The sequence below is a fragment of the Acipenser ruthenus genome, chromosome 49 (genome assembly GCF_902713425.1).
Source record: "Acipenser ruthenus chromosome 49, fAciRut3.2 maternal haplotype, whole genome shotgun sequence".
Lineage (NCBI taxonomy): Eukaryota > Metazoa > Chordata > Actinopteri > Acipenseriformes > Acipenseridae > Acipenser > Acipenser ruthenus.
This window is the reverse complement of record NC_081237.1, coordinates 6,831,210-6,858,785: the sequence shown is the minus strand read 5'-3', so window position 1 is coordinate 6,858,785 and position 27,576 is coordinate 6,831,210. Positions and strand designations below refer to the sequence as shown.

Here is a 27,576-nt window from a genome sequence, read left to right as displayed (position 1 = left end):
GGGACTGGCTGTGGCGGTATACACACCCTGCGTAACATGTGTCACAAATATCAATATCAATATCAATACTGCTGCGTCGTTAGGGCAGTAAACATGCTTGTGAGAGTTGAGTTTGACGCTGGTATCCAAACTTATATTTTTGATTATTTACATTCTAAATGGGTTCTGCGTACATAGCGCACCAGCCTCGTCTCTCGCTTTTTTTTTGGATATTTGACTTCTAATTATTTTATAATTTGTTTTTACGTTTGCACCCGGTTGATAAATTTCAACCGGGACTATCATGCTTTTAATTTCACAAACGCCTCACAGAGGCAAGGTGATTTTGTCAGGAAGCCTCGCCTCGTTCAGCATACTCTTTTAGGAGTGTATTTCTGTACCTGTAATTAAAATCCTTGTGTTGCCTGTCATCCAAACCCTAATGCTAACGAATGCCATACACATTCCTTTTAAGTGATGGATATTGCAGAAACGGAAATTGCTGTCAAGTTACAATGTGTCTGTTTGACTTAATAATAGATCATTAATGTAATTTATAAGGAAGAATATGGAATAACGCTGTTAGGGAGTTGAACGTCTTCAGTATGCCTCAGGGTGGCGCTATAGTATAGTACATGAGGGTGGTCAGGTACAAATGTCTAGAGATTGGGTTCTCTTTCATCATCTTGGTGGTTTACTATTAAGAACCGACCCGATTTCTCCTGGCTGGCAACCATGAACCCAGAAGCATTCCATATTATACCTACATCAACCATTAGGCGGGCTGGAACTAACCTGTTGGGAGCCACTGTAAGGATAATGCAGTAGCTGTTTACCTACGGTCTGACTTACTGTAGGTTACATAATGAAAGAACTTGGCAGTGTCCGCCTACACAACTCTGAAAAACCATTCACACATACACGCACACGCACACGCACATACGCACACGCACACACAGTGATTCCATGTCTGATATGGCAATGCTAGTCATGTTAAAGCATAGGGGCATAGAAGCATGAATCTGGTAAAACACAACAACGCAACGGGACTCTTGATCGCAGTCCTGTACAGAGACACAAAGCAATTCTGTTTAAGCATAAAACTGAATGTTTTATTTATTTATTTATTTTAAATTTTTCATTTCAAGTATTTATTCCCAATAGTTACTTAAAACGCAAGCTTGAAGAATGAAGTGAGAGTGAACAGATGCACTGTGAGGATGACGCACTTCTCACATTACTTCCAAAAAACAGGCACTGTATAAGGAACCCTGCCAGAGCAGGTGCTGATCACAGATTCTGAGCTGCTAATCACATTCAAAGAGAGACGGCAACGTGAGAACATGACATCACACTGTAATCAGCTAAATGGACTTTATTCTGGGAAAGATAACAAAGTCCCACAATCCGACGTGCAATGGGGGTCATAGACCAGCAATAAAACTCTTCACACAGTGATCTTTCAAAATGCGGCAGATCCATATTCTGCTAAAACTGATAATCCTGTATTGGAATAGTGGAGTTCCTTCTTCTTCTTCTTCTTCTTCTTCTTCTTCTTCTTCTTCTTCTTCTTCTTCTTCTTCTTCTTCTTAGTAGTAATAGTTGTAGTAATAGGATGGTCCGAATGGCCTCTTTTTATTTTGTTTACGGTATGCTAGTTGAAAAACAGAAATCTACGAATTTATTATTTACATTTCAGATAAAGTGACATTTCTCTCGTTGCCTTTAAACTAATAATCAGGTCAAATATCAAAGCCTGGAGAATCTATTACTTGACCTTCTTGTTTTGTGCTTCAGTGATTCTTGTTTAAATAAATTCTTGGCTTTCATGTATTTATTAAGCTTCCTCAAAACAGACAGCTCAGGTGTGGAGATCGGGAGAACCCAGGCAAGTGAACCTTGTAGATCCAAATCCTGAAGGTCTTTCAGCTCTAAACAGTAACCCTGGTGTGCAAGAGAGAACTACCATACTGCCTGCTACTGCAGACGAATTAAATCAGGAAGACATGTAAAAAAATAGTGTTTTTATAATCGAGATGCAGCAGCCTTTGTTGCCATAGTTACAGAGACAACAGGTACAATATTCTCATTCCATAAATGTATTTTAAAACAAATATGGATGTAGTGTTCTCTGCTGGTTGCGCCTAACCCACGCTAAAGTGTCCCTTTTGATAAATAATTAATAAGGCTATATATATATATATATATATATATATATATATATATATATATATATATATATATATATATTCCTGTACTTTGTCAAATGTCTCACCTAAAAAAATAAAGTGACCTTTCCTCCAATGTGCTAGTTTGAGTGTGTGTGTGTGTGTGTGTGTTTCTTTATTGGAAGAATTCCCTTTGAAGCTGGTCGGATCAGGGAGACTATGCGTGGGGGGGCGGGGGGGCGGGGGGGGGGGGGGGGGGGGGGAGGTGGAGGATTTCAGAGCGGATCAACAGAAAGGTCACAGGTGTGCCGGTGTGTATTATTATTATACCAGGGGTCTGTCCATCTCTCTGCCTGACTGTCTTTTTGGTGTCTGTGTTCATCAGCATCATTACAAGGTCAGTAACACCAGCAATCTGGTGCCTGCCTGTGTGTCTGCCTGTCTGGCTGTGTGTGTTTATAAACCTTACCTACCGTCAGGTCAATTACACCAGAGCTCTGACTGTCTGTCTGTGAGCCTGTCTGTCTGTGTATTTATAAGAAGATGATCTACCTGTATCAGTGTTTTGTGGTATAGGGCCCTGTTCACAAAGTTATAACTGTATGGGTTAGTAAAAAATTCACAGTCTGTTGTTGTGAATGAAATACAGTTTGATATTCATGAAACTGTATATTTTATTCAAACTTTCTTTAAATAGCTCACAAGTTTGGTGAATAGGGCTACTAATGCATATTTATAGGCTCTGTCGGACGACCCCTGGCCATGCAGTGCCTTCAGAATGATACACAGTCAGTGTTAGGCACCCACAGCCCTACCCAAGCAGGTGTATAATCACAGGGAACAGTGGCATGAAGAGACTCATCACATGACATCCCTGAAGTAGTCAGATGAATGAATGAGGCTGCTGTGATTACAGTCTTTATCCTGTCAGCCGTCAAGCCAACAATGGAATGGACAAGAAAGAGCTTCCAATTCCGAGAGGCGGTTTGAATTGGTTAAATGTCTTCATATCTATTGCTGGAATGACGTTTCATATTTAAACCCTCTTCCTCACCTTTTCAAGACACGAACAGCTGGAATGAAAGGAGCGGAAGAGTTTCTCTGTGGCGTCTTTAATTAGGGAGACATTTAATTAGACGCGATCCCTACTGAATACCTTAATGGAGTCTCTTTTATCTTGGTGTTAGCTGCCTAATTACAGCCATTCAAAAATTGAAAACCAAACAGCGGCTCACTTTAGACTCACCCTATCCTTGGCCTTTTGCTGTCATAATTAATATTTTTTTAATTGAGTGTGGAGGGGAGTTGTATTCCAAGATTAATCTGAAATAGACTGTTCTGAACACCGCTGCCTTAAATAAACCCACCTTGTATAGATTATCTAAACTAATGCACACAACAGGGTAATGATAGTCAAGATAGGAAGCTAATTCTGGTATTGTAGATGCTTATTTTATTAGGCTGTAAACGCTGCTACAGTACTATTGGCCAATATAAGTATTCTTTTCACTGCCTCATGTGACATACAACGACGTCAGTGCTGTTGATGTCCTGGCTAACTGGGTTAAAAGTATAGTGCCCTGACTCTGCGGTGCACACAGATATGTGGCTGCTTATTCAAGGGCCATCCTTCAATACCCGAACTCACTGGCTGGTAAACGCAGATTTTGGCTCTGCTCAGGGTGTCCGTTAATACAGATGTTGTGTAACAAATCTCTAGGGGGAACTGCTGACCCCTGGTGGTCAGATGAGGTAATACGATTTAGCTCTATAACGACTTGTTCAAAGGGATACAGCAGACAGTAGCCTAACGCCCAGACCTGAAACCCAGTTGCACAGTCTTTCCACCCCTACAGACTGCCTGCAAAGCCATTGTCTAAAAAAAGCCACAATGGCAAGATGTTGTTTGCACAGCCTAATTAGCACAAGAAGATGACTGTTGATAACCCCAGCTAGTGCCTCCTCCCTCACCTCCCCTTTTGCCCTTGTGCTTATTGTCTTAGGCTACAGCATGCAATTCTATAAATAAAATTACAGAATCGTTATTTCGGGCATGCCAGAAACCCCTTAAGGAACAGTAGATGATGTTTATGACTAAACTTAAGACTAGGCGTTGTACAGCATGAGCTGTTGATGGACATTCACCATATACCGGTACTGTTGAGCCTAATTAACATGCGCCCCAGGTTTGCCATTAGTTCAAGCGAATAGCAAATGTCTTATTCGTTGGTAGGCAGCCAGACTCGCAAACTATACCGCCAGGCAATAAACTATGCAGCGCGCCAATTGCAACATGTGGAGCTCCGAGCTTCTATCAGAAACTGGCTTCCCACTGTCAGCACAGAACTTTGCCCGACCCTCAGTGCATTCTGCTGGGTATCGCTTAACCAAGCGGTGCCGTGCAGTGGAGCGGATCAGGAGCAGCTTCATCCAGAACGGGGCAGGTATTTCGGTATTAGTAGGAGCGTTGAAAATAAACACGTAGGCAGTCAGTGTCAATGAAGGTGACATTTAGATGGACAGAGTGATAGATAACTACTGTACAATCATATAGTAAAAGCATGGGATTAAGGGATTCGATATAGACAGATAGACTGAGATTAGCAGATCGACAGGCAGAACGAGGAGAGCATATTAAATGCAATTATCCAGCAGGTTTGGTGAATGCGTTTTTGTGTGTGGGTGTTCTGTGTTAATCAGTCTTGTTCTCTTAAATGAAGGGCTGCGGGTTTAATTGACAGTGCCTCGTTAGGTACCCACGCAGCACGCTTCATTAAAAGGCCACCTGCTGTGGGAGAGACACCTGTCGCTAAGAAACAGCGACATCACTTTAACAGTTTATACACAGCCTGAGGAATGAATGGGAAACACTGAATACAAATTCAAACTCAGGTCAGGATGGGAATAGTCTGAATAATGCCACCCTCCAACTGGTTAGCTTGCAACATTGCAGGCTTGCTTCCTCTACAGGTTTGTAATGCATGTAGCGATGTTAATATCAATACCAACATATGCCAGATTAATACACAGAGCGCACCTGTTTGGATTATTAATATAGATGCTGGATATTATCCCATTATAAAACTGTATGAAAAGTTAGAGCCAGGTCATCATTTTAACGTTGTGTTAATGTTTAATATAACACTGCTTGGGAAAATCCAATCCAACTTCTAGTGAACTTGGACGGAAACGCAACGCGTCTTTGTTCTCGAGGAACGCAGTTGGAAACGCTTTCAGAACTTTAATGGGAGATAATGTACCAACCTGTTATGCAAATTGATCACGGTCAATCACGATTTGGAGAAGATTTGTAGGAGGATGCGTGGGCAGATATACATAGAAAAAGCAATACCGTTTCCCCCAGAGAACTAACGGCAAAGCCATGGCTTGAACCATTCCACGCAAAAAATACATGTGTGCCTGAGGTTGCCATGGTAATGGGAATGGAACATGGAGCCTCCCACCTCCTGGCCCCCGGCTCACTTCCCACTCAGTTCATCCATGCTGTTGGCATAATGTAAGCGGGAGATCAAATTAGAAACACCTGCCACATCACTGTCAATCGGTTGTTGTACCATCCTGAGCGGCCAGGCCAGCTCTGATTCTAGGTGTCCACCTAGCTAGAGGCTGCAGCAAAGTTTTCTAGAATTACTATTTATTCAAGAATAAGTATAGTAATTGGTTGAGTCAATTGCCATGCAATCGCCTCAGATTTGCTATCTTGACTATAACTGATTTGCAGCAGGGAGATGCAGCTTTTATATAGCGTTCAAAAAAAGTCGTGTAAGGGTTTGAATTGATTGTGGCATCAAATGAATGGGTTCCTAATATTACTACAGGGCGGCTTTCCTTCTTATTAAAAGAAAATGTTGTTAATAAACTATAGTATTCATAAAGCTTGTCTAGCCAGTCGTTTCATGAATGGCAAACTGCATTTTATTTATGAAAACAGACTGATATAGTCTATACACGCATATATGTAATGGACCAGAGTGAAGTGGGAATTTGAATATGTAATTGTAAATTGCTGCTTCGTATCACACTGGCGGTTCTCCCGTCATTATCGCATGCTAACCTCCTACACGATTGAAACAGCGTTAACACAGCTCATTGCTATGCTGTTGGTATGTCTGCAGCGCGCACGCGGATAAACGGCGGGTGTCTCCGTCCTTTCCCTGCGCGGAGATTCTGAAGAAGCGTTTCTTCAAATCCTCTTCCTTCGCATGCGCCCTTCCTTTACGAGGCGTTTTCTGTCGAGAGCTGGGGTACTAACGCAGTTAGAGGAGGGAGAGCAATACTTATCTTCTTTAAAAAAAGATACAAAAAAAATCAAAAAGAGTTTATTTGTAATATTAATATAAGCAATTACTGGACGTTTCCTTTTAGCTGGCAGGGAGTTTTTGGGGGAGTTGGAGAAGAATTTTCTAAGAAAAAAAAAAAAACAGAACAAAACCAGATCCTGTCAGACTGCTTCTGCAACGTTTTGATACAGAGACGGTAAGTAAATACAAAAATCTTTTTTTAAATTTTTATTCAACCAACAAGGTAACGCTGCGGTGATTGATCTAAAAGTAAACTGCTGTCTATTGAAATGCTGATAATGTAATTGAACCTTTTTGGACAGTTTACTATAATTTGCACGTTAATTTTGCAGTTTCCCTTTCTTAAGTTATGCATTTACCAAGGTTTGCCATGATGATGATGATGATGATGATGATGATGATTATTATTATTATTATTATTATTATTATTATTATTATTATTATTATTATTTACCATGCTTGCCTTCTCCATGCTTTACTGTGCTTTATTACACTTTACCATGCTTTTACCACAGTCAGCTTTATTAAGGTGAACTTGCATGTGAAATAACTTCTTAATTCCCTTATTGTAACAGTGCAACCATATGTTGACAGACAGCAAACTCCAAAGAACGCCTGAGCAATCTAAAGTGTTGGGAATGCAATGTTCAGCACATTGCCACCTCACCAGTCCTTGTACCATTAGTCACAGAGTGAGGAGCCCACACTGAGGGACTTCCCTCCAGTCAACAACCCAGCAGGGTTCCTATTCATTCCCAGAGAGCTACGCACTGCTTAATGCACAGTAGGTCCCTATGTAGCGTTTGTGATTGGGATACCTGGCCATCTGCACTACCTGCCTTTACAGTTTGTGAACATTTACAGGGCTGTATTGTGTGAGTGTGTGTGTGTGTGTGTGTGTGTGTGTGTGTGTGTGTGTGTGTGTGTGTGTGTGTGTGTGTGTGTGTGTGTGTGTGTGTGTGTGTGTTAATCTGTGATTTGCCATGTACTATTTCTGCCGTTAACCATTCCTGTCTGTAGTCTGAAACAGAGGTCTTTCATACTTCTTGTGCAATAAACTCATAAAAAGGTCACTAAATTGAATTTACTGTATAGTACTTAGTGCATAAAATGTAAAGTGGAATGCTTCCTATGCTTGTGGTTCGCTCACTGGTAGTGGTACCCTTTCCTTTACAAATAATACCAGAGATAAATGAATACATCAAAATAAATAATCAAGCGAGCATTGATTTCCCTGCGTTGCAGCTCCTCTGTGAACGGCTGCTGTTTTGTTGTTGTGGTCAGTAGGAATTTCTCTTGCAGCTTTTTGTGTAATCCCTCATTCCCCTTCATCTCGCCGCAAAATCCTCCTAAGGTGACGGTTTCAGTTCCTTTGCTGTCTGGGTTCAGAAGACTGTCCCTCTGATTCACTGATGGGGGCTGTTGTTCTGTATCTGAAGCAGACTTGCCTCCATCTATTTGGCAGATTTGTGAGATTTGGTGTGTTTGACCCTGACAGTGTCCAATGCTTACATGACAGACCTCATTCGCAAAACGTTAACGCAGGAAGTATTTCATTTTTGATATTCGTGAAAACGGTCTAGACTGTCAGTGGCTTCTTTAACAATGATTTAGAGCACTATTCGTGATTTTGATCTTCCTTAATTAATATTGCTTATCGATTCCTAATCAGAAATGTTTTGAAGCTGTTCCCCACGTGATCTGTCCCGAAAAACGTCTGGACATTTCAAATGCTTGAGTGCTGTGGTTGAGCGCTGTGGGTAAATATTGCACACAATATGTCCTTTGTAGCGTGAGTCTATGGCGCCCAATTTCCAGACAAAACCTGATTCAATGCTGCCCAAAACTGGGAAATAACACATTCAATGGCTCTATATTCTTTATCTGAATAGCTGTATTAAATATACAGCAGCACACTTCTTATTCCAGTGTGGTAGAGTCGGGAGGTGCTGGGTGAGCCGCAGGGCTGCAGAGCTGGATGTTTGGGGGGGGGGACACGACACAGCGGTGTCTGGGCAGTTACTTTGTTGTCGTGTGCCCAGCGTGTGCTCTCCGGGAGAGGAATTGGATGGTGCTCTTGAAGGTCAGGGGAGGGCGATGCGAGAGTCCTTTCATGTCTGGTGGGCTATCAGGGCTGAGCAGAGGCGCCAGGTCTCAGTTTGGCTCAAGTCCCTCTGACTGAAGGAAACCACTGCAGGATTATTAGAGTTCAGTGGGAACTGGGGAGCACAGGAAACTGGGACCATGAGTGGTGAGTACCCAGGGCTTGGGAGCTGGCACCACTGTAGTAAGCTTTCTTAATGAAGACACTATTTTGTGCAGTGGATATTGAATCATTTAATTAAAATCTGGCACAGACTACATCATTTATATACTATCTATCTATCTCTCTACCTATCTATCTGTCTATCTATCTATCTATCTATCTATCTATCTATCTATCTATCAATCGATGTTTTAAGGATTTTTTTTAAGGAATTTTGTTAAGCCCATTTTGATTCATTAAATCAGGTTCGGGGATGGCTCAACGCTCATTCAGTGGTTCAAAGGAACTGGAATCACAAGCACAGCCGACCGTCAGAAATAAATGTATGAAAACTGTAGACCATCATCTTAACCTATCATGGCAGAGCTGCTAAATGTAACCCAAATACTGTTCCAGCCACATTGCTGGAGAACACCCTCACAGGCCACCTGTTGCCAACAGGTAGGAACCCCATTTGGAGCACTGGCAGGTCAACGCTTGTTATCTGCAAAGGGTCACAATGAAACGCTCATCTGCCTGTGTTTGCCAGCCACCACCTGGCATCTCAAACCACTATGCTCCCACAGCCTGGGCGACAACCTGTCTCAGGTCATAGGTGACATGAATTTGGTGGTCTCGACATTTTGTTCTGTTTTGAATTCATTTTCAACGCATTTTCTGCCATATCACCAGCGTGTGTGTGGCTGAGATATTGATGCATATTTAATACCATCCTTGAATGCATGAAACAGAATTTCGAATGACTGTCAGTGTGCCTTTTCTCCCCTATAGGAACACAATGTACCTTACTGAATTTTTAATTGGACCCCCATCAGTGCTAGATAAGCTATCGAGCTGCATGAAATATTTTATAATTGGTTGGGAATGGTTTTTGATTCCAAGTGCCGCTGCAGTTATTATAAATGGTGTCTTTTCTTGCATTGAGGTGCTCGAAGCAGTGATCAGCTAGATCATTTCCATGGGTTGCAGAGAAGTCAGTTCACAACCTAGTCTTGTCACCACAAAAAAATCACCAGAACTCGACCAAATTTCAAAGCTTTTTTAATTAACAAAGGCCGTAATTTTTGACGGCATGTGACTGTGCGCCACTAACTACGACATCAAAATAACCTCCAGTAGCTTCTCATTTCCAGTCGAGATTACTCACACCTGTTTTTCTCCCAATTTGTGGTATTGCTTGGCATGTCGAAAAATATGGGGGTCTGATCATCATATCCGATCTGTCTAAGCTGGTACTGTTTGTTAGAAACACTGAAATTGTAAAAATTTGTCTTTGAATTCCTCAGGAAGCGAATGACTCTTCTTTGAAAATGGCTGCCTGTATATCATGGATGATTCGAGATCAGGCAGTGAAGTCTTTTTCGTTTTTTCTCGGCAGTCAGTCACGTTAGTGTTTTATGTACTCGGGTAGTCACGTCTTTTGTTGGCGATGTCAATATGAATTTAAAATGCAGGCTATTTTTGAGAAGCAAAAAATGGTTAAAAAGTGCATCTTAAATTCGAAGGAATACGGTATTCTCTGAATATTGGTAATCTGTTTTATAAGCCTCTGGCTCTCGTATGTATTATAATGGGTACTGTATGAAGCTATCCTGAACAAAGATATTCCCAAAACCCATGATGTTAAATAAAAAGATCTAAATTATGTTCATATAGTTTTGTTATTTTATTGTGTCACAATCCTAAAATTCTAGGTGATGCAAAACCTTTGGCCAGAGCTGTATAAATCCACCCTCTGTTGAAAACCCTGACTCTCTGCTCCTCTCTCCTCAGTCTCGCATGAGTCGTGTCTGCTGGACCAGGTGCTGGATCTGATTATGAGCGAGAGTCAGACCCACTCCAACAGCCTTTTCCTGAACGAAGACGCAGACAAGTGCCGGATCCCTGAGAGCCGTGTGCAGCGCTTCCAGAAGGCCATGCAGAAGCAGGCGACCCGAGCTCAGAAGAGGATGAGCTCCATCACGAGAGAGAGCGTCAGGAACTTCCTCAAGAGGAACGCCTTCGTGCTCCTCACTGTGGCGGCCGTCGTGCTGGGTAATGGGAGCCTGTGTGGCGTTCGTGGTGGTTACAAAGCTCGTCATAAGAGCAGAAGAAATGTCAGGAACCTTTATTTGTAGCCCCAAACAAAATCTTTAAAAAAAAAAAAAAAAAAATTCATGTATCAGGCACAACAGCCTTATCGGATCACCAATGACAAATCAATGAAGTAACTGGACTATGTTTGATTTATTTATTTTATTTTTTTCAGGCATCATATTAGGCTTCGGTCTGCGCCGGTACGACATGTCCCTGCGGGAGATTAAGTATTTCTCCTTCCCCGGAGAGCTGCTGATGAGGATGCTGCAGATGCTGGTCCTGCCTCTCATTGTTTCCAGTCTTGTGAGCGGTGAGGCCGGAATTATTATAGGCTCATTATTTAAGTCATTGGGTTGCTGGGCACTGGGCAGACCACAGAGAGAAAGTGGAGACGGGATCTCAGTAACTGAATAGAGAATAGGATCCCCACATTATGCTGCAAGAAGCAGTTAATAAAGCCATAAGCACAGTCTGGGTGCAATCTAAATTTATGACATTGCTATAGCTATGTAGTTGTCTACAGAGGCGTGTCATTTTTAATGCAGTAAACCTTGTATTTAATATGAATTTTAAAGTTGCCTTTAGGTGTCATGTTAATGGGACACTTCTGGTTCCTCTAATTCAGGGATGGCCAAAGTTGGCCCTTGGCCCTGGTCTTTGTTCCAGCCCTGTTCTAAACTGTTTCATTGAATCAATGAACCCCTTAAGGTACACAAGGAATTGAGTGGTGGTTGAAACGTTTTCCTTCTTACAATGCATTTGAGAGTGACTCAAACATCACGAGGAGGAAACGGACAATTTGGATGACCAGATCCAAATTTGAAACCCTGTTTCGCATGCGCCCCGTTGCAAAAATAAGAAAGTTGGCATCGTTTTTATTTGTGGGACACATATGTCCCTTGTACCTTAAAAGGTTAAACCTCCACCCGGACCCTGAAGTAGATGGTCATCTCATTTGACCCTGTTAAACTGTCTGTCTGTCCTCCAGGGATGTCTTCTCTGGACAGCAGAGCGTCGGGGAAGATGGGGGTGCGAGCCGTGGTTTATTACATGGTGACCACCTTCATCGCCGTGTTCATTGGCATCGTCATGGTGATGATTATCCGGCCTGGCAGGGGGCACAGGGACAGCTCCGTCCCGACGGAGAGCAAGATAGAGCAGATCCAAGCTGTGGACGCCTTCCTGGACCTCATCCGGTCAGCAATGGCTTCGTGCATTCTTTTAAGACATGTTCTTTGCAGTCGCAATGTACCCCTTTATTTAACCTTTATTTAACCAGGAAAGTGCTGCGAGATTTTTCAAGGGAGACCTGGTCAAGAAGGTGGCATATAGTACACAAAAAAACACACCCTCCCCCACACACACATAAATTCAAATGAGCACAACTAATATAAACAAGATCATCAAATTGCAAGAAATTATTTAGGAGCATCGGCCAAAACAAAAACATGTTTAAAACTACATAGATGTCAACTGAATGCCTTTTTTTCCAAATATGAATACTAGAAACGGAAACACTTAGAACAGTCTGAGATCTAAGATTAGAAATACTATTACAGATAATTAACAATTTATTAAGGTCATTTGGGGTTTTGCCAAGGATAGCCAGAGTTTCCAGAGTTTCAAAGCAGCCACTCTATATAAATCACAATGATGAACAGAATAACCCAGGTTGGTTATAAATCTTTACTTGTTTTAATGTTGCGCAGTACATGTGCAAAGTCCTATTTAAGCTACAGCTAATTCGTTTGGTGCTATAGAGATTAAATATTAACAGTACAATGTAAACACAGACTGCTATTTGACGATGTTTCTGTCCCCATCCACCTGTCCCCCGTCCCTCGTCCCACATCCCCTGTCTCCCCCTACAGGAATATGTTCCCTCCAAACCTGGTGGAAGCTTGTTTCAAGCAGGTAAGAATCTTAAACACGTCTGCAGAAGCCCCAGTTTGCCGCGTCTAGAAGAAAGCTAAACTATATCTCTGTGTCTGTTTCAGTACAAGACCCAGTATATCAAGAGGCTTGTCAAGAGGAACGTCAGGACAGCCGTGAATTTCACCGATGCCACAAACGCCACCGAGTCACCCATCCTGGCCAATGTCACCCAGGCCATCCAGACCCTGCAGGAGACCATCACAATGGAGGAGGCGGTGCCTGGGCCAGGCTCCTCCAATGGGGTGAATGCGCTGGGGCTGGTGGCGTTCTCCATGTGCTTCGGCCTGGTAATTGGGAAAATGAAACAGAAAGGCCAGGCGCTGCTGGAGTTCTTTGACTGTCTCAATGAGGCCATTATGAGACTGGTGGCAATCATCATATGGTAAGCCTTCTTCAGCTTATCATCTACCTAGAAACAGCAGAGTCCGCTGGGACGTACGTTCAAAGCGTTCCCTTCCACTCTTTACTTATGAAACTCCTGCTACGGATTATTTGACTTGTTTGGTTGTAGTTTTGTAAAGTTAGAAGTTAGCAGATGTTTTTTTTTTTATCTGTTTCAAAACATAGGAGTTAATTAAAGATCGTACGGCCCAACTGAGCAGAATGAAGCTGTTTGTGGGAGAATGTTAACAAGTGAGATGTTACATTTCAATGAGCTCTACCTGGTTAACAGGTATTTAGGTTGAAACAAGGTTTAACAAAGCACAGCTCTGGACAAAAGTTTAGCATCACCCTATAGAATGAACTAGTTTTACTTCATAAAGTCGAATGAAAACCTGCTGAATAATGTTAAGTTAACATGTTGAATTACATACAGCTTTGTAGTTTTCCATATACAGAAATTGAAAAAAATGTGTCATTTCGAAATCTAACAGGAAATATTACTGTACTGCTATTATGACTTTTACGATATCATTTTGTAGTTTCTTTGATTGCCTGATGTCAAACAAAAGATATTGTTCATATAGTTTTTGGTTTTTTAAACAAAGTCTCAATCCTAAAATTCTAGGTGATGCAAAACTTTTGGCCAAAGCTGTACATCCTGTACGACCGTGAAAAAAAAAAACAGTTTAGGTTTAAAAGTTACAGCGATTGTAACGGTGGAATTGCTTTTGATGTGGTTGTGCCTTGCATGGCCCCTCTCAGGTACGCTCCTGTGGGGATCATGTTCCTGATCTCTGGGAAGGTCCTGGAGATGAAGGATTTGGCTCAGATGGGCGGGCAGCTGGGGATGTACACCGTCACGGTGATCGTGGGGCTGCTGATCCACGCCTTGTTTGTGCTTCCACTGCTCTACTTCATCGTCACGCGCAAGAACCCCTACCTGTTCATCGGGGGGCTGCTGCAAGCCCTCATCACTGCCCTGGGGACATCATCAAGGTAAAACAGCCCTAAACTTTGACTTCATGAAGCAAGATTAGTTCATTCTATAGGATGATGCAAAGCTTTTCGCCATAGCTGTATACTCCTCGACTCATTTCGAAGTTCATTCAGCTTCTTATCGGCAAACACTTGATTCTTTCTTGTCTTGTACCCAGAGAGACATACAGGTCCGTGCAATGATGAAAATAAGACTGTTCATTGAGATCCTTTTGTGCAAGCGACTGTTTATAATTTAAACACATTGCAGTACACAGAGATGCCAGAGAGGTCAGAGGGTCCGAATGAGTGAGATTTGGGAATACTCCATTTAAACTTTCTGTCTTTCAGGAGGGAGACTGCTAAAAGTGACACCCAACGTGTTCCTGAAATGCGTTGGAGGCTCACACCAAACGACACATTTCTGAGTGCATTCGACACTGGCTTTTTAAAAGCTGTTTTCAGCCCTCTTTTAACCAGTCCGATCTGTCGAATGAAGTGATGGGCCCCTTGTAAACTCGGGTTTGTTGTGTGTTTCAGCTCAGCGACGCTCCCCATCACTTTCCGCTGCCTGGAGGAGAATAACAAAGTGGACAAGCGCGTGACGAGGTTCGTCCTGCCCGTGGGCGCGACCATCAACATGGACGGCACAGCGCTCTATGAGGCTGTGGCCGCCATCTTCATCGCTCAGGTCAACCACATGGAGCTCAACTTCGGACAGATCATAACCATCAGGTAACCCGGAGGCATCGCAAAAGTCTACCGGAAGCCACAATAGTATTTCAGTATTTCATGTTAGATTTTGAAATGTTACATTACAGAACTTTTGGCCATAGCTGTAGCCTGTAGCTCTACTGGGTACCCCCTCAACCGTCCAATGAGGCGATCGCTCTTCAATATGACATCACTCTTCAATATGACATCACCAGAAAAAATATTCTACGAGTTGATCAGGCCACCGGAAAGATTGCCGGTTGTTTTTAGATGAAAAAAAGCTAAATTTTAAAGCTTTGTTCATATCGTAGCCTCCAGTGGGGAGAGTCTAGTGCATTTCATCACCAGTGTATTACATTCAGCAGATTTTTTTAAAAGGGTTATTCTGACTGAGCATTGTTCTGACTGTGCTTGTGTTTGTTTTTCTTTTAGTATCACGGCAACAGCAGCCAGCATTGGGGCCGCGGGGATCCCTCAAGCTGGTCTGGTAACCATGGTGATCGTATTGACATCGGTGGGGCTGCCGACTGAGGACATCACCCTGATCCTCGCGGTGGATTGGTTCCTGTAAGTTCTCGTGATGTCACTGTGGCCTCAGCTTGCTGCTGGTCGACACACACTCTTAAAGGTTAAGGATGCCCATGTGAGCTTTTTGATTTTAAATACTTCAGCAGTTTTACATCAGCAAATATTCTCCCTACCAGGTATATAGCACCCAACCCGAATAGATAGATTGAATTATTTAAAAGCTCCTTAGAATCCTGCTTGCAGGGAACAGTTCAATACTGTGTAAAATACTTAGAGCTGACACACTGTGTTTTTACCAAAGCCCTCTAACACTGCTGGGTTAATTGTGCTGGGTACTATAAAAAAAAAACAAGAATCTTGTTTTAAACATGTTTATTTTCACCAAACTTAATCCATATTCAGACGATTTTTACACTATCAAAAAACAGCTAGTTTCACACAGTTCCCTGTTTCACACAAAAGGACCCTAATGAAGGCACAGCAGTGATATGCATTATGAATATATATTAATACAATATAAAGTGCTTCAGCCCTGAAGGTGTTTCCATTGGGACTGCAGGGACCGCCTGAGGACCACCACTAACGTCCTGGGGGACTCGCTCGGAGCCGGTATCGTAGAGCACCTCTCCCGGGAAGAACTGCAGACCCAGGACATCGAGATCGGCAACTCGGTCATCGAGGAGAACGAGAAGCCTTACCAGCTGATCTGCCAGGACAGCGACACCCAGAAACACCGCAACAGCGAGACCATGATGTGATGCTCTGTCTCCGGGGAGCAGCAACACCCAGCCCCTGTCAGAAACAAGCAGAACAACAGCCAACACACTGTGCCTGTCCGACAGATCCCGGATTCCCCACAGGGGCTGGCCTGTGGCTGATCATTCTGCTCCATGTCCTTAAGTATTAAAATCATTGTTGCGTACGCATTTTAAAACTGCAGTAAAATTAAAATCCGTTCTCAACGTCTTAAATAACATAACGAAGGACCCGGGTAGAAAGAGACTGGAATGGATTGAAACCTGCAAGCTAGTGTCCCTGGTCCGGTGTTTTTATATCCTTGCTGTACTCAAGGAAATGAACCTCCTGCAAAGGGAAGGGCTGTGTTTTAAATGGGATCCAGGCGTTGCCGTCCTGTTTCTGTCCCTGTTTCATTCGCTGGTCTTTCTAGTGCACCCCGACACAAACATCATTATTGTGGATCTACCTCGTAAATATTCAAAGTGTTCCTTTTTGTATATTTGCTTGGCTGCCTTGATTTTAAAAAATGCTTTTACTGCTGAGATGTTTAGACGGCACATACCAGAATCATCTGACAATAGCGTTTTAAACAAGTGATGAAAATGATACTCCCTCGACCGTGGTTAGAGGCTCCAAGGGTCGAATGGGGGAATTTACCGTGAGACCAATGGAGTACCTGGCCATGGTCATGGTGAATTATTTTGTTTTTTTTTTCTATTTAGAAGTATCTCTTTACTGTAGTAGACGCACTGTTAAAATAAGTTAGAGCAAGTTTGCCATCTAGTGGACATTCAAAGGTATTGTAATGATTTTGTGTGCAGCAGTTTGTTTTGTCAAAAACACTGCAAAAGAGGACGAATATATTACTTCTGCTTTAGTTCATCACTTTATATCTTTATAAAACCCAAAATATTTGACTTTTTGAGCCGAGGGAAGAATTAACTAAAATCACACAATTTTACTTGATACATTGGATTTCTTCCTGTGGTTTTTCAGATGTTTTCTTTACAATGTACTCTATATGGTTTACTGTAATAGAAAAAAAAAACTGTACTTCTGTAGTGTCTAAAAAGTTTATTCTATTGCCCTTGATATATTTTAAAACGATCTCTTCAAAATGAAGTGTTACATGACTCCTAATTCATTACTGTTCTGTTCCATTAAGAAAAATATATCTATTGCTTTTACATTGCAGAAGTGAGGTTGCAATGCTGTGTTTGAAGCTGAATGTTGCATTCTGTGCATTACTGAAGCTGAATGTTGCATTCTGTGCATTACTGCTCTGCCTCTATCTGAAGAGTAATAGAGCCTTTTATCTGTTACTTTAAGTGCTGGTTTGAGCCTCTCTTTGAAGTGGTTTTGTTAAAAGGAGCGTTTTGCTTTTTTGAACCGCTAAGTTTAAGACTAGAGTCATTGTTTCAGTGAATGTCCTTGTTCCTTCTCTTACATGACGAAGGCGATGCTGCAGTCCTATCTTATCAGGCCTGCAATGTTTTCCTGAATTGCATGATTGACGGCACTTGTGTTTTCGACAGATCCTATTTAGTAATTTTAATAGATTTGTATTGGTATTGTGTAACAATTTCCTGAAGTAGTTTTGGATGTATGGTTGAATATCTACGTGTATATATCTATATACATTGTATATAGCACAAAGACATGTTGTAGATGCGTTCTATTTAAGGCACCAAGGGCAGCTTGTATTGCTGTTGATCATATATACCTGCTTATCAATTAGGCTTCTTTTAAATGGCATGCTTACTGCTGTATAAAGAGGGCTGTTTACCTACAAAAGTCATTTCTCCAGTCCCAGGATTAGCAACTTAAAACATGCTCTGCTTTGGGTTTCTCGTCTCCGCATCCTGTTTACAGGGTCATCTGCAAACCGTTTGATTATTTAATTGATGAACAGACATCTGTTTGATTTTGAAAAAGTAAATTACTACACATTTTTTTTCAATATTTTCCTTCTACCAGCACAGGACCAAAATCATACATATAAACTACTGTTATTTATTTATTTATTTATTTATTTATTTATTTATTTGTGTGAGTGTTTAACTTATTTTGAGTGAAATGGCATTGCAGTTACACGTGTCAGCATGTGATTGCATTTCACCAGTCGTTGATTGTTTGTGATGTGCAACGTCTGTCACTGTTTTCAGTTTCACAGCACAAGGATGACTAGCAGCCAGGATGTGACATGGGGCTTGTTTGTGGAGACACTGGGCAAGGTGTTGCAAAGCAGACTCGTGGTTTAGTTGTGTGGGGGTGCGTGGATGTAGTAATGAAATCGAGGGTAGCCTGTACTAATGAAGGGATTATGTGGGCTATAAAGAAGGCTGATGGGCAATGCTCCTAGTCATGAGTGGATTATTTTTCCTAATCCACTTATTTACTCAGTAGGGTGGGGGTTCCTACAGTATACATAGTACAGGGGCTGCATCCTGTGCAGACTAGCTATGGGCGTAAAAGCAATACACTCCCTGAGGAAATAACATCATAGAAAACAAACATATCAACTTTGTAACAAACTGCTAAATATGGCCAGTGGCATGCAGTGACTGTCTACCCAGTATCTACAGTGACCAAAACCAACATTTCAAATTCCTGATGCGAACGTTTCCCATTTAAATTGTAGTAAATTGCCTTATTAATTATTTATCAAAAGGGACACTTTAGCGTGGGTTAAGCGCAACCAGCAGAGAACATTACATCCATATTTGTTTTAAAATACATTTATGGAATGAGAATATTGAACCTGTTTCTGTAACTATGGCAACAAAGGCTGCTGCACCTCGATTATAAAAACACCATTTTTTAAAATGTCTTCCTGATTTAATTCGTCTGCAGTAGCAGGCAGTATGGTAGTTCTCTCTTGCACACCAGGGTTACTGTTTAGAGCTGAAAGACCTTCAGGATTTGGATCTACAAGGTTCACTTGCCTGGGTTCTCCCGATCTCCACACCTGAGCTGTCTGTTTTGAGGAAGCTTAATAAATACATGATATATGTGGCACATTTGTGTTTATAACCAGTTGGCATGTTTTGAAAAAAGGTTTCTTTGTTTCAGAAGTGTTCTGAAGCTAGACATTAGAGGAGGGTATTGACTATTTGTTTTGTTGGTTTTACTATTTTGGGGTTCCACACGGGTCTATATGACTTTGAGTTTTAAATTGTATTATTAAGTGTCAATGTTACTATGTGGAGTGAAAATAAATGACAATAAATGGCTTTGAACTTATTGCTGTCCGATGTAAACCAACTGGACTTTCAACAAGTCCTGCTTTCTGTCAAAATGCACACGACGGCTATAGAAGAATGTAGTAAACCAATTAAGACACTGCTTTATAAAAAATGATGATTATTGTGGGCGGCTGCAGTGGTACTTATAGAGACATTAATGTGAACCACATACAGACAGAAAACACCAGGGCAGAGCTTCTATTTCGCTCAAGGGAGTAGCTAAGGAAACATGCAAAGCATATGTTCCACCTGCATCCAGTCAAGGTGTAAGTAGACAAAAAAAAAACCACAAAACCACAACAGATGCCAGTTATCACAGCTGAGAAGTACGAGAAAGATTTGCTGTCATGCATTCATGAAGGCTGTGTCCCTTTCCCCTGAGTTTGAAGGAATATACACACAGCAGCATTCAGTTTCCTTATGGCTTATTTTATTAACCATAAAAATATCCAGTCATTACATTTACAAATGTACACATTTACAGAATTTTAAAAGGATATCTCACCATCCCATCATATATTATTATTTTAATACCTATTTACATATATCTTACATAGCAACAAAAAACACGACCAGGAAACAGCTGCCCCCCACCCCACCCCCCCCCCCCCCAGCCCTCTAACATTATAACTTAAACTGCAATCCTGCCCTGACAGGCTAGCTATGCTCTCCACTTCCAATGTGCTTTGAAGGGCTGATTGCCATAATATCTGGCTAGCCACACAATGGCCAATTGTCCATTGCATATACATATATTTCTATATGATATTGGCTTCTATGAACACAGGTGAAGGTAAAACCCTGTGCATTCATGTATGTATGGGCCATTTTATATGCAATATGTAATAAATACACAGCAAGTGTATGTATATTTTCCGCCCCTTAGGGAGTGCAGTGAATTGATATGAAGGAGCAGTCACTATGCGTTTGGAAACTCCTGCTGTTGTTTCTACAAGTTCACTGTCCTCTCACTGCAGCTTGACTCTGTATGGGACCTGTCTACCTACTGAAAGGTACTGTGAGGTCTCAGTGGCAGCCACAGCTCCCGGCCACCATGTCGTCGTACTGTTTCAACACCACGTTCTCGTCGTCGTCGAAATAGAGCAGGTTGATTGAGAAGAGCTTGTCTGGGACGCAGCAGGGGGTCTCGATGCCCTTGGTCAGCTTGAGCGCGTTGATAATGGACTGCACCGTGGCATGGTTGGTCGGTCTCATGTTCTGACCCAGGGGGAATGGGCAGGAACCTTTGCAGTGGTAGGCATTGTAACCCCGGGGAGAGATTATCCAGCCGGACCAGCCGATCTCCTCGAAGTCCACGTAGAGAGGGTCACGCTGGCAGGGGAGTCGGTCCTCTTCAGAGTATTCCAGGGAGCGTACGCTTCGGGAGTTAGGAGGCTTCAGTCCCTGGGGGGAGCTTGGGACACTTGGGTCATCGTTATTGAGATCTGTCAAAGGAAACAGAAGGGTTAGAAAACCGAGCCAAAACATTTCAGAAATACAATAACTTACCACTTATTATTTCTACAGAAAACTATCATCATTGGTTCCAATTACAGCAGGGCTCTAATTTTAATTATTAATTAGTCATTTAGCAGACGCTTTTATCCAAAGCAACTTACAGACTTGGGGGTGAACTATGCATCACAACTGCTGCTGCAGAGTCACTTGCGATAGGACCTCGGCTGTATGTCTCATCTGAAGGACGGATGTCAATCTTATAATCTGTTGGTAATATTTCTACTGAAGTCTGGTAAAACGCTGAAGCTCTCTTACCGTTCAAAGTGCTCTCCAGGGCAGCAGTCCTGCGGCCATCGTCAGTGAACAGCACCAGCATGGGCTGCTTGCTCTGGTGGTGATCCCTGCCTGAGGCGAAGCGGACCGGGCTGGGCTCCACCTGGCTGCCCCCCAGGTTGCGTATCTTCACCAAGAGGCCATGGTTACTGTGCTCATCGACAGCCCACGAGCGCACCTGCAGGAATAAGCCAGGGGACTCCCAATTAGATTTGATCAAGCGTAGGGGTCCAATCAATCACAGTCCTGGAGGGCTCGTCCACTCCAGGTGAAACAGGTAAAATGATATAATTAACTACAGCTATGGACAAAAATTTGCAATCACCTAGAATTTTAGGATGGAGACATAATTTTAATATATATGTGTGGAATGTACCACCTATCAAAAAGGTGGGTGGGACACAGATGGAAACATCTCTTACTACATTGGGAGGGAGAACACAGCAAGACCCCATCCAGGAGTTTTGCTGGAAGCTAAGGGCTCACATTCAAGCTGGAATGGCTTATGGGTCAATGTAAATATTATAGGAAGGATCCTGGGCTTACCGCTTGTGTAATGGAGAAGACTTCCCACCCAGAGGAATGGATCGGGATGAGCCTGGAAGACAGCAGCTTCCTGCCCTGGGAGGTGTTCATGCTGTTCACATCAAGGACCTGATAGATACTCACCTACCAAAGGAAAGAGGCTCTTATTAACATCTAGTACACATCCAGCAGCCAGGACACCTGGGTATAGTGTTATTCATGAGCGCTGCTCAGCATAATTGGGATGTGATAAGGAATGAGAATACTTAAATCACACTCCCACTGTGCTCTGGTTGTTGATAATAGGACATGAACACAAAAAAGGTCATTTAAACTCATTTAAATTCTATGCAACTGGGATAAGATTCATTTTTTTTGCAGTTACATAGGTATATAAAAGAACACAAGTACTTGATAAACTGAAAACGTATTGTTTAAATAATTAGCTACAATATGTGTGTGTTTGGGGGGGGTCAGGTATTACTATCAATGTGCGGACAAAATTTGAGAAAATGTCCCCACAAAGATGGTAACTCCTGAAAAAAAAAGACGTTGTGGGGAGGTCCCCACTTTTTAAAACACGTTTTTAAGAACTAAATATGTCTTTCAAAAAAAAAAAAAAAAAAAGAAAAATAATGAAATGGCCAAAATATTTATTTTGTTGTCGACTTTCACCCTGTGTGGAGTTTTGTCTGACTGGACTTAGAAATAGTAAATAAAAATATAGTGAGATTCAAATGAGAAGTCCCCACAAATATAGGAATGCAAACAAAATAAACTCTATTCCTTGATATATGGGTTCAAAATAGCCAACATATCTTCCCAGCACAATCTCACATATTATATTTTTAACAAAATGTTTTAAACTAAAAAAAGCATAGTACAGTGTAATAGTTGAATCCATATAAATATGACTGCATTTAATGAACACTGAAAGAAGTGTTTTGGGTTTGTTTTAAGTACCTGAGACGGCAGTACTGTATATTGATGTAAGTTTTGTACCTGGCAAAAGTGATGTCTATTGAATGTCGCTGTCGCGCGGGGTTTCATCTTGAAGAGGTGGAGCTCCGCAGTCAGAACCTTCTCTTTCTTAGCCACAGTGGAGAGGTTGAAGAGATACTGAACCTGTTCATCGTGAACTACAGAAAAAACGAAAGCAGGGGCCAGTGTGATTAAATGCGCACCAAGACAGGAGAACAGTCAAACATTTCCCTGCAGGTATCTATATAATACCTGTAAGAAAATGCCCCGTAAGAGATAAGAACTCGATAAGGGCGTCTGCTAAGAAATAAATAAATAAATAAATAAATAAATAAATAAATAAATAAATAAATAATAATAATAATAATAATAATAATAATAATAATAATAATAATACATCCAAGGTATGATTTACGCACCCATAACACAATTATCTTCGGTTTGTTTGTTTGGTTGCTTATTTAAGTGTAAACTGTCCAATGAAACATATCTTACTTTTATTGAAGAAACTGCGGACCGTGTTTCCTTCGAGCAGGTCGGGGTCCTTGGTAACTCCGTCCACATCAGCCACGGTGTTGTAGAGGTCGAGCATGTACTGGGGCGGCTGCTTCATGAGCCCCGGGGAGTGCGGCGGGTCCTCCATGCCGAACACTTCCAGTAGCCGCTTGATGGCCGCATACCTTACTTCTTCGGACTCGTGCGCCAGCAGAGAGTCGTTTTCCAAGACACTGGCGGACGGCCTCGTGAGACAGACGCTGACCAAGGAAAAGGACAACAACAAGACCGCTGAAAACATGGTGCCTACAAAAATAACCGTCTAATGTTGGTGATACTCCCGTGAAATCCAGACTTGAAGTGATTTGCAAGCCTCTCCGGCCACTCTGTTTTATATCTAAGCCACAACTCTGAGACCCAAGGACAACAACAGTAAAGATGACATTAACTCGTGTATGCAAATCAGTAATCAGCGAATGTAAAGAAAAGATTATATGGCGTTAACAAGGTGTGAAACCCGACTCTTCGGCCCCGTAAGAGATAATTGCACTGTCCAATAAGCAACTAAGGATGGGCCTATTATAATTGCAGGGTTAAAGTCGTTGGTTTTCAACACATTCGATTACGAGCGATTTTAGGAACGGGAGGGGAGGTTTTGGAACCATTTCTCTACAGCGAACGTGAAAAATAAGACCCATTGTTGAGATCTCAGTGAGGGAAGTTTACGCTCCGCGGGAGGCGAACTTCTTATTAATGGATCGATTAACTTGACAAATAACAGAATAATGTCTTACAGGAATGCCAATTACCTTAAGAATTAAATACGGAAAATCACCTGCTAACTGTCTCGGCAGAGAGGCCCTTCTAATATATAGGTTGCTATTAATAAATGAATTGGTCAGCTGGTCAAACAAAGTTAGGCTGAAGGTCTCTATAAATACACTGCGACCTCGGTTTGATGCAGAAATGGTCACTGTGTAAATAGGACTGCGTGTCATGGGTGCATAGCATTGCATACTAAAACAACATATATATATATATATATAAGAACATAAGAAAGTTTACAAACGTGAGGAGGCCATTCGGCCCATCTTGCTCGTTTGGTTGTTAGTAGCTTATTGATCCTAGAATCTCATCAAGCAGCTTCTTGAAGGATCCCAGGGTGTCAGCTTCAACAACATTACTGGGGAGTTGGTTCCAGACCCTCACAATTCTCTGTGTAATTGAATGAAATAATATTTGAATGAAATAACAGCTATTTTAAAAGAATAATAATAATAATAATAATAATAATAATAATAATAATAATAATAATAATACAATTGTTATGGTATTGGTAAATAATTGTTGTTGCATTACAAAAATATGCAAAAGACGAAACTAGGCTGTGAAAACCATAGAAACTATTCTGTTTAAAATAGGTGTCATCCATTCATTTGACTAATCTGCTGTATTATTGAATTGTGGTTTGTCACACTTGTACTTTGCTTGAACAAAAGTTATTGTATTTCTTGCTCTTATTGTATTACTTGTATTGTAACACTTGAAATGTATTTGCTTACGATTGTAAGTCGCCCTGGATAAGGGCGTCTGCTAAGAAATAAATAAATAAATAAATAAATAAATAAATAAATAAATAATAATAATAATAATAATAATAATAATAATAATAATAATAATAATAATAATAATAATAATAAAATATGAAAAGAAAAATTACAATTGGTCTACAACAATTTTTCATAACGAGCAATAAGAATGATTAAATTAAAATTCTAACTCGGTATTGTCTGCAGCAATAAAACAATACATTGAATTGAAACCAATAAAAATGTTCCTCAGCGAGTCTCGGTTAGGAAGAATAAAGACTTGTTATGAGATCCCTATAGTAGCCTAATAGCTTTCTTTTGTTCAGGTACTGTCCCTTTGAAACGAGCTTTGAGTTTCCCCACACCAAAGAGCTATTTGTAACTTTCTATCAGAACTAATACTATCTAGTTTTAGACTATAAATACAAAATAGCCTCGGTAGGCTACAACCACAAAACATATTTAAAATATACGGTGTTCTAATTTAAAATGGAGATCTGTAAATGTGTTCGGAGAATATATATATATATATATATATATATATATATATATATATATATATATATATATATATATATATATATATATATAAATAAATAATTGGCAGATGCCTTTATCCAAGTCGACTTGCAGGTGTTACAGGGCAGTACAGGGTTACAATGCAAGATTCAGATATAATACAGTGTGGTTTACAGTAAGTGCAAATAATACTGTTAATACAATATGAACTAGGATGCAACAAGTTAGGATTACAACAAGTTATATCTACAAAGACTGTGCAATAGTGCAAGGATAGGGCATCAGCTGAGGATCCAGTAACGTGGTGCGCAGATAAAGGGATGCTATAGATTTTATTCAGACGCTTTTTGGTTAAGTACGCTATCTAATATCTTTGTAATCACAAAGTCTACTTGAGAAATGTATCACGCTTCTTTAAACGTCGTGCTTTTATGTATGATCTTAATCAACCTGTGAATAATGTAATGAAACCTGATTTATATAATAGCAGTCAACTAAAAACACACCTTTTCATATGAAACCCCGACTCCTACATGGGAACCAGACACAGCCAAATTAAAACAGTACTTCTCCATACGAATCATAATGACACAGAGCAATATGGAAAGCAATCCATAAAACATATTACACGTCACCGCGAGTCATGAAACATAATGATGTAAAGCAGAAAGCACGATGCGCTTCTGCGGCTTTTCTATAATTCAGATCAACTTTTGATCGATGGAAATACGGAAGCTAGTGACAAAATATGAAAGCATCTGAGCTAGACATAGGGGAGTGGAGCCAGAAGCTAAAAATCTGGGACTGGAAACTGCACCATGAAAAAAAAATGTAAGGGCTCATGCATGCACATAAATGGTTTATTTATACACAACAGCGATGCGCATACAGTACGGCTTGCCGTTTACCTTACACAGCAATGACTACAGCCTTGCATACAGTGATTCTGCACCGATGTACCGTTGGGTTGACTTTGTGTTATCGTCGATCTCAGAATTAATGAGAACAACGCCACAGATAAGCAGTGCAAATAGAAGCTGAAACTGTTAGAAACGGATTGGAGAACAGCAGCCAAATGTGCACCGTGTTTATTCAATGCAGGGAGTTTTGGGGAGCGGCAAAGCTTGTTAACTCTTAATGCAATTAGTAGAAGGATAAACGCTAGCTGCATGCACTGTCATTAAGGGAGGAGTGTTTGCCAAAGCATCCACATCTCATCGGCCGCAGCGGAGTTATCTTTTAATAATCCAGATAAACATCAAGTTGATGTCATTTACATTCGACTTTATCAGCTTCGTTAACTGGGGATTGTAAATGTGCGTTACACAGCATTCGGTATATAATATTGATGATCTTAGACTTAGAAATACAACAGTATAGCCCATTGATTATTTACCAGTGGTATACATACTATTACGGATTGATCAGTACGAATAGATTATTTAGTGTATGCAGTGATCAAGGTCTTTGATAATATTGAATGGGCGTGTAAAGTGTTTCAGTGCAATACAATGCAGCGCTAAATCTTTATTCTTCAGCATTTAAGGGGTTCACAAGACCTGCCTTTATATATTTGCATGTGTCATATTGTTGCTGTATATCTCCGTTTAATTAGATTAGCTTCTCTGGTTTTTGATTGATGATGATTTACTGGGGTGATTTTCATCATTTTAAATCCTGGCAAGCCGCCCTTAGAATCACACCCAGCTCCTGCCTTTCAACTTTTCCAAGCTGCTAAATTGCACATCGAAACAAGCCACGCCCTGTTCACCTCAATGTATGCCGATGAGGAAAAATGAAATCAATCAATCAGGAATGTGGTAATTGATTATTATCTAGGGAAAATTAACCTTCAGCGTCAGCTATGTAGAAAGAAAAGCAAAACACACTGCACTAAACGTGTTATTGTTTTTTATTCAATTCAATAAAATACCTTTTATTTTTATTTCGTTTTTGTACACTGTAGTCATACCTCCTTTCAAACCTATATATCACGAAGAGAAAACTCCCTTTGAGATTGTATTCTTTTATTATTATTTATTTATTTATTTTTCAAATTCGTTAATAAAAACAGATTCGGTACCAGCAAAACAGACACCGTGATCCGGGACCCTGTGTTTTTATCCCATCCAACATTGCCGGAGTCTGCTCTGCTCTCAGTAAATCTGTCCCGAATATTTTTTTATGAATACTGAACATTTTGGGACGATTTTATTTAATGGTAAAGCGGCAGTGTACAGTGCTTCATCATTAATGTTCATCATTAATTCCAGTAATGTTGTTGAAGCTGACACCCTGGGATCATTCAAGAAGCTGTTTGATGAGATTCTGGGATCAATAAGCTAC

General features: G+C 41.0%; 2 protein-coding genes across 4 annotated transcripts; one reads left to right on the top strand and one right to left on the bottom strand.

The window, feature by feature from the left end:
- The first annotated feature begins 5,054 nt into the window (after positions 1 to 5,054).
- On the top strand, positions 5,055 to 19,334 carry LOC117966181 (excitatory amino acid transporter 1-like). Of its 3 annotated transcripts, none has more exons than XM_059015157.1 (10): positions 5,055 to 5,117; positions 10,509 to 10,769; positions 10,984 to 11,121; positions 11,800 to 12,007; positions 12,683 to 12,725; positions 12,809 to 13,128; positions 13,893 to 14,126; positions 14,646 to 14,840; positions 15,252 to 15,386; positions 15,907 to 19,334. In XM_059015157.1, the coding sequence occupies exons 2-10, from the start codon at positions 10,553 to 10,555 to the stop codon at positions 16,103 to 16,105; spliced, it is 1,689 nt and encodes a 562-aa protein (XP_058871140.1). In that variant the 5' UTR covers positions 5,055 to 5,117; positions 10,509 to 10,552; the 3' UTR covers positions 16,106 to 19,334. The 3 variants fall into 3 exon arrangements, with proteins under 3 accessions (XP_058871140.1, XP_034767627.2, XP_034767626.2); XM_034911736.2 differs by lacking the exon at positions 5,055 to 5,117 and adding an exon at positions 6,096 to 6,644; XM_034911735.2 differs by lacking the exon at positions 5,055 to 5,117 and adding an exon at positions 8,616 to 8,720.
- A 610-nt stretch (positions 19,335 to 19,944) lies between these two features.
- LOC117401277 (bone morphogenetic protein 2) lies at positions 19,945 to 23,675 on the bottom strand. Its single transcript, XM_034001842.3, has 5 exons — positions 23,123 to 23,675; positions 22,649 to 22,785; positions 21,668 to 21,790; positions 21,104 to 21,299; positions 19,945 to 20,775 (listed from the first exon to the last, which is right to left on the bottom strand). Exons 1-5 carry the CDS (start codon positions 23,421 to 23,423, stop codon positions 20,357 to 20,359), a joined length of 1,176 nt encoding a protein of 391 aa, XP_033857733.3. The 5' UTR covers positions 23,424 to 23,675; the 3' UTR covers positions 19,945 to 20,356.
- Positions 23,676 to 27,576: the final 3,901 nt, after the last annotated feature.

Coding starts and splice junctions, on each gene's coding strand:
- LOC117966181 (XM_034911735.2), top strand. Junction 11,122..11,799: donor TGTTTCCAGTCTTGTGAGCG/GTGAGGCCGGAA, acceptor TCTGTCCTCCAG/GGATGTCTTCTCTGGACAGC. Junction 14,841..15,251: donor GGACAGATCATAACCATCAG/GTAACCCGGAGG, acceptor TTTTTCTTTTAG/TATCACGGCAACAGCAGCCA.
- LOC117401277 (XM_034001842.3), bottom strand. CDS start 23,423: ATGTTTTCAGCGGTCTTGTTGTTGTCCTTTTCCTTGGTCAGCGTCTGT. Junction 21,300..21,667: donor TCTTCTCCATTACACAAGCG/GTAAGCCCAGGA, acceptor TTATTCCTGCAG/GTGCGCTCGTGGGCTGTCGA. Junction 20,776..21,103: donor CCTGGAGAGCACTTTGAACG/GTAAGAGAGCTT, acceptor TTCCTTTGACAG/ATCTCAATAACGATGACCCA.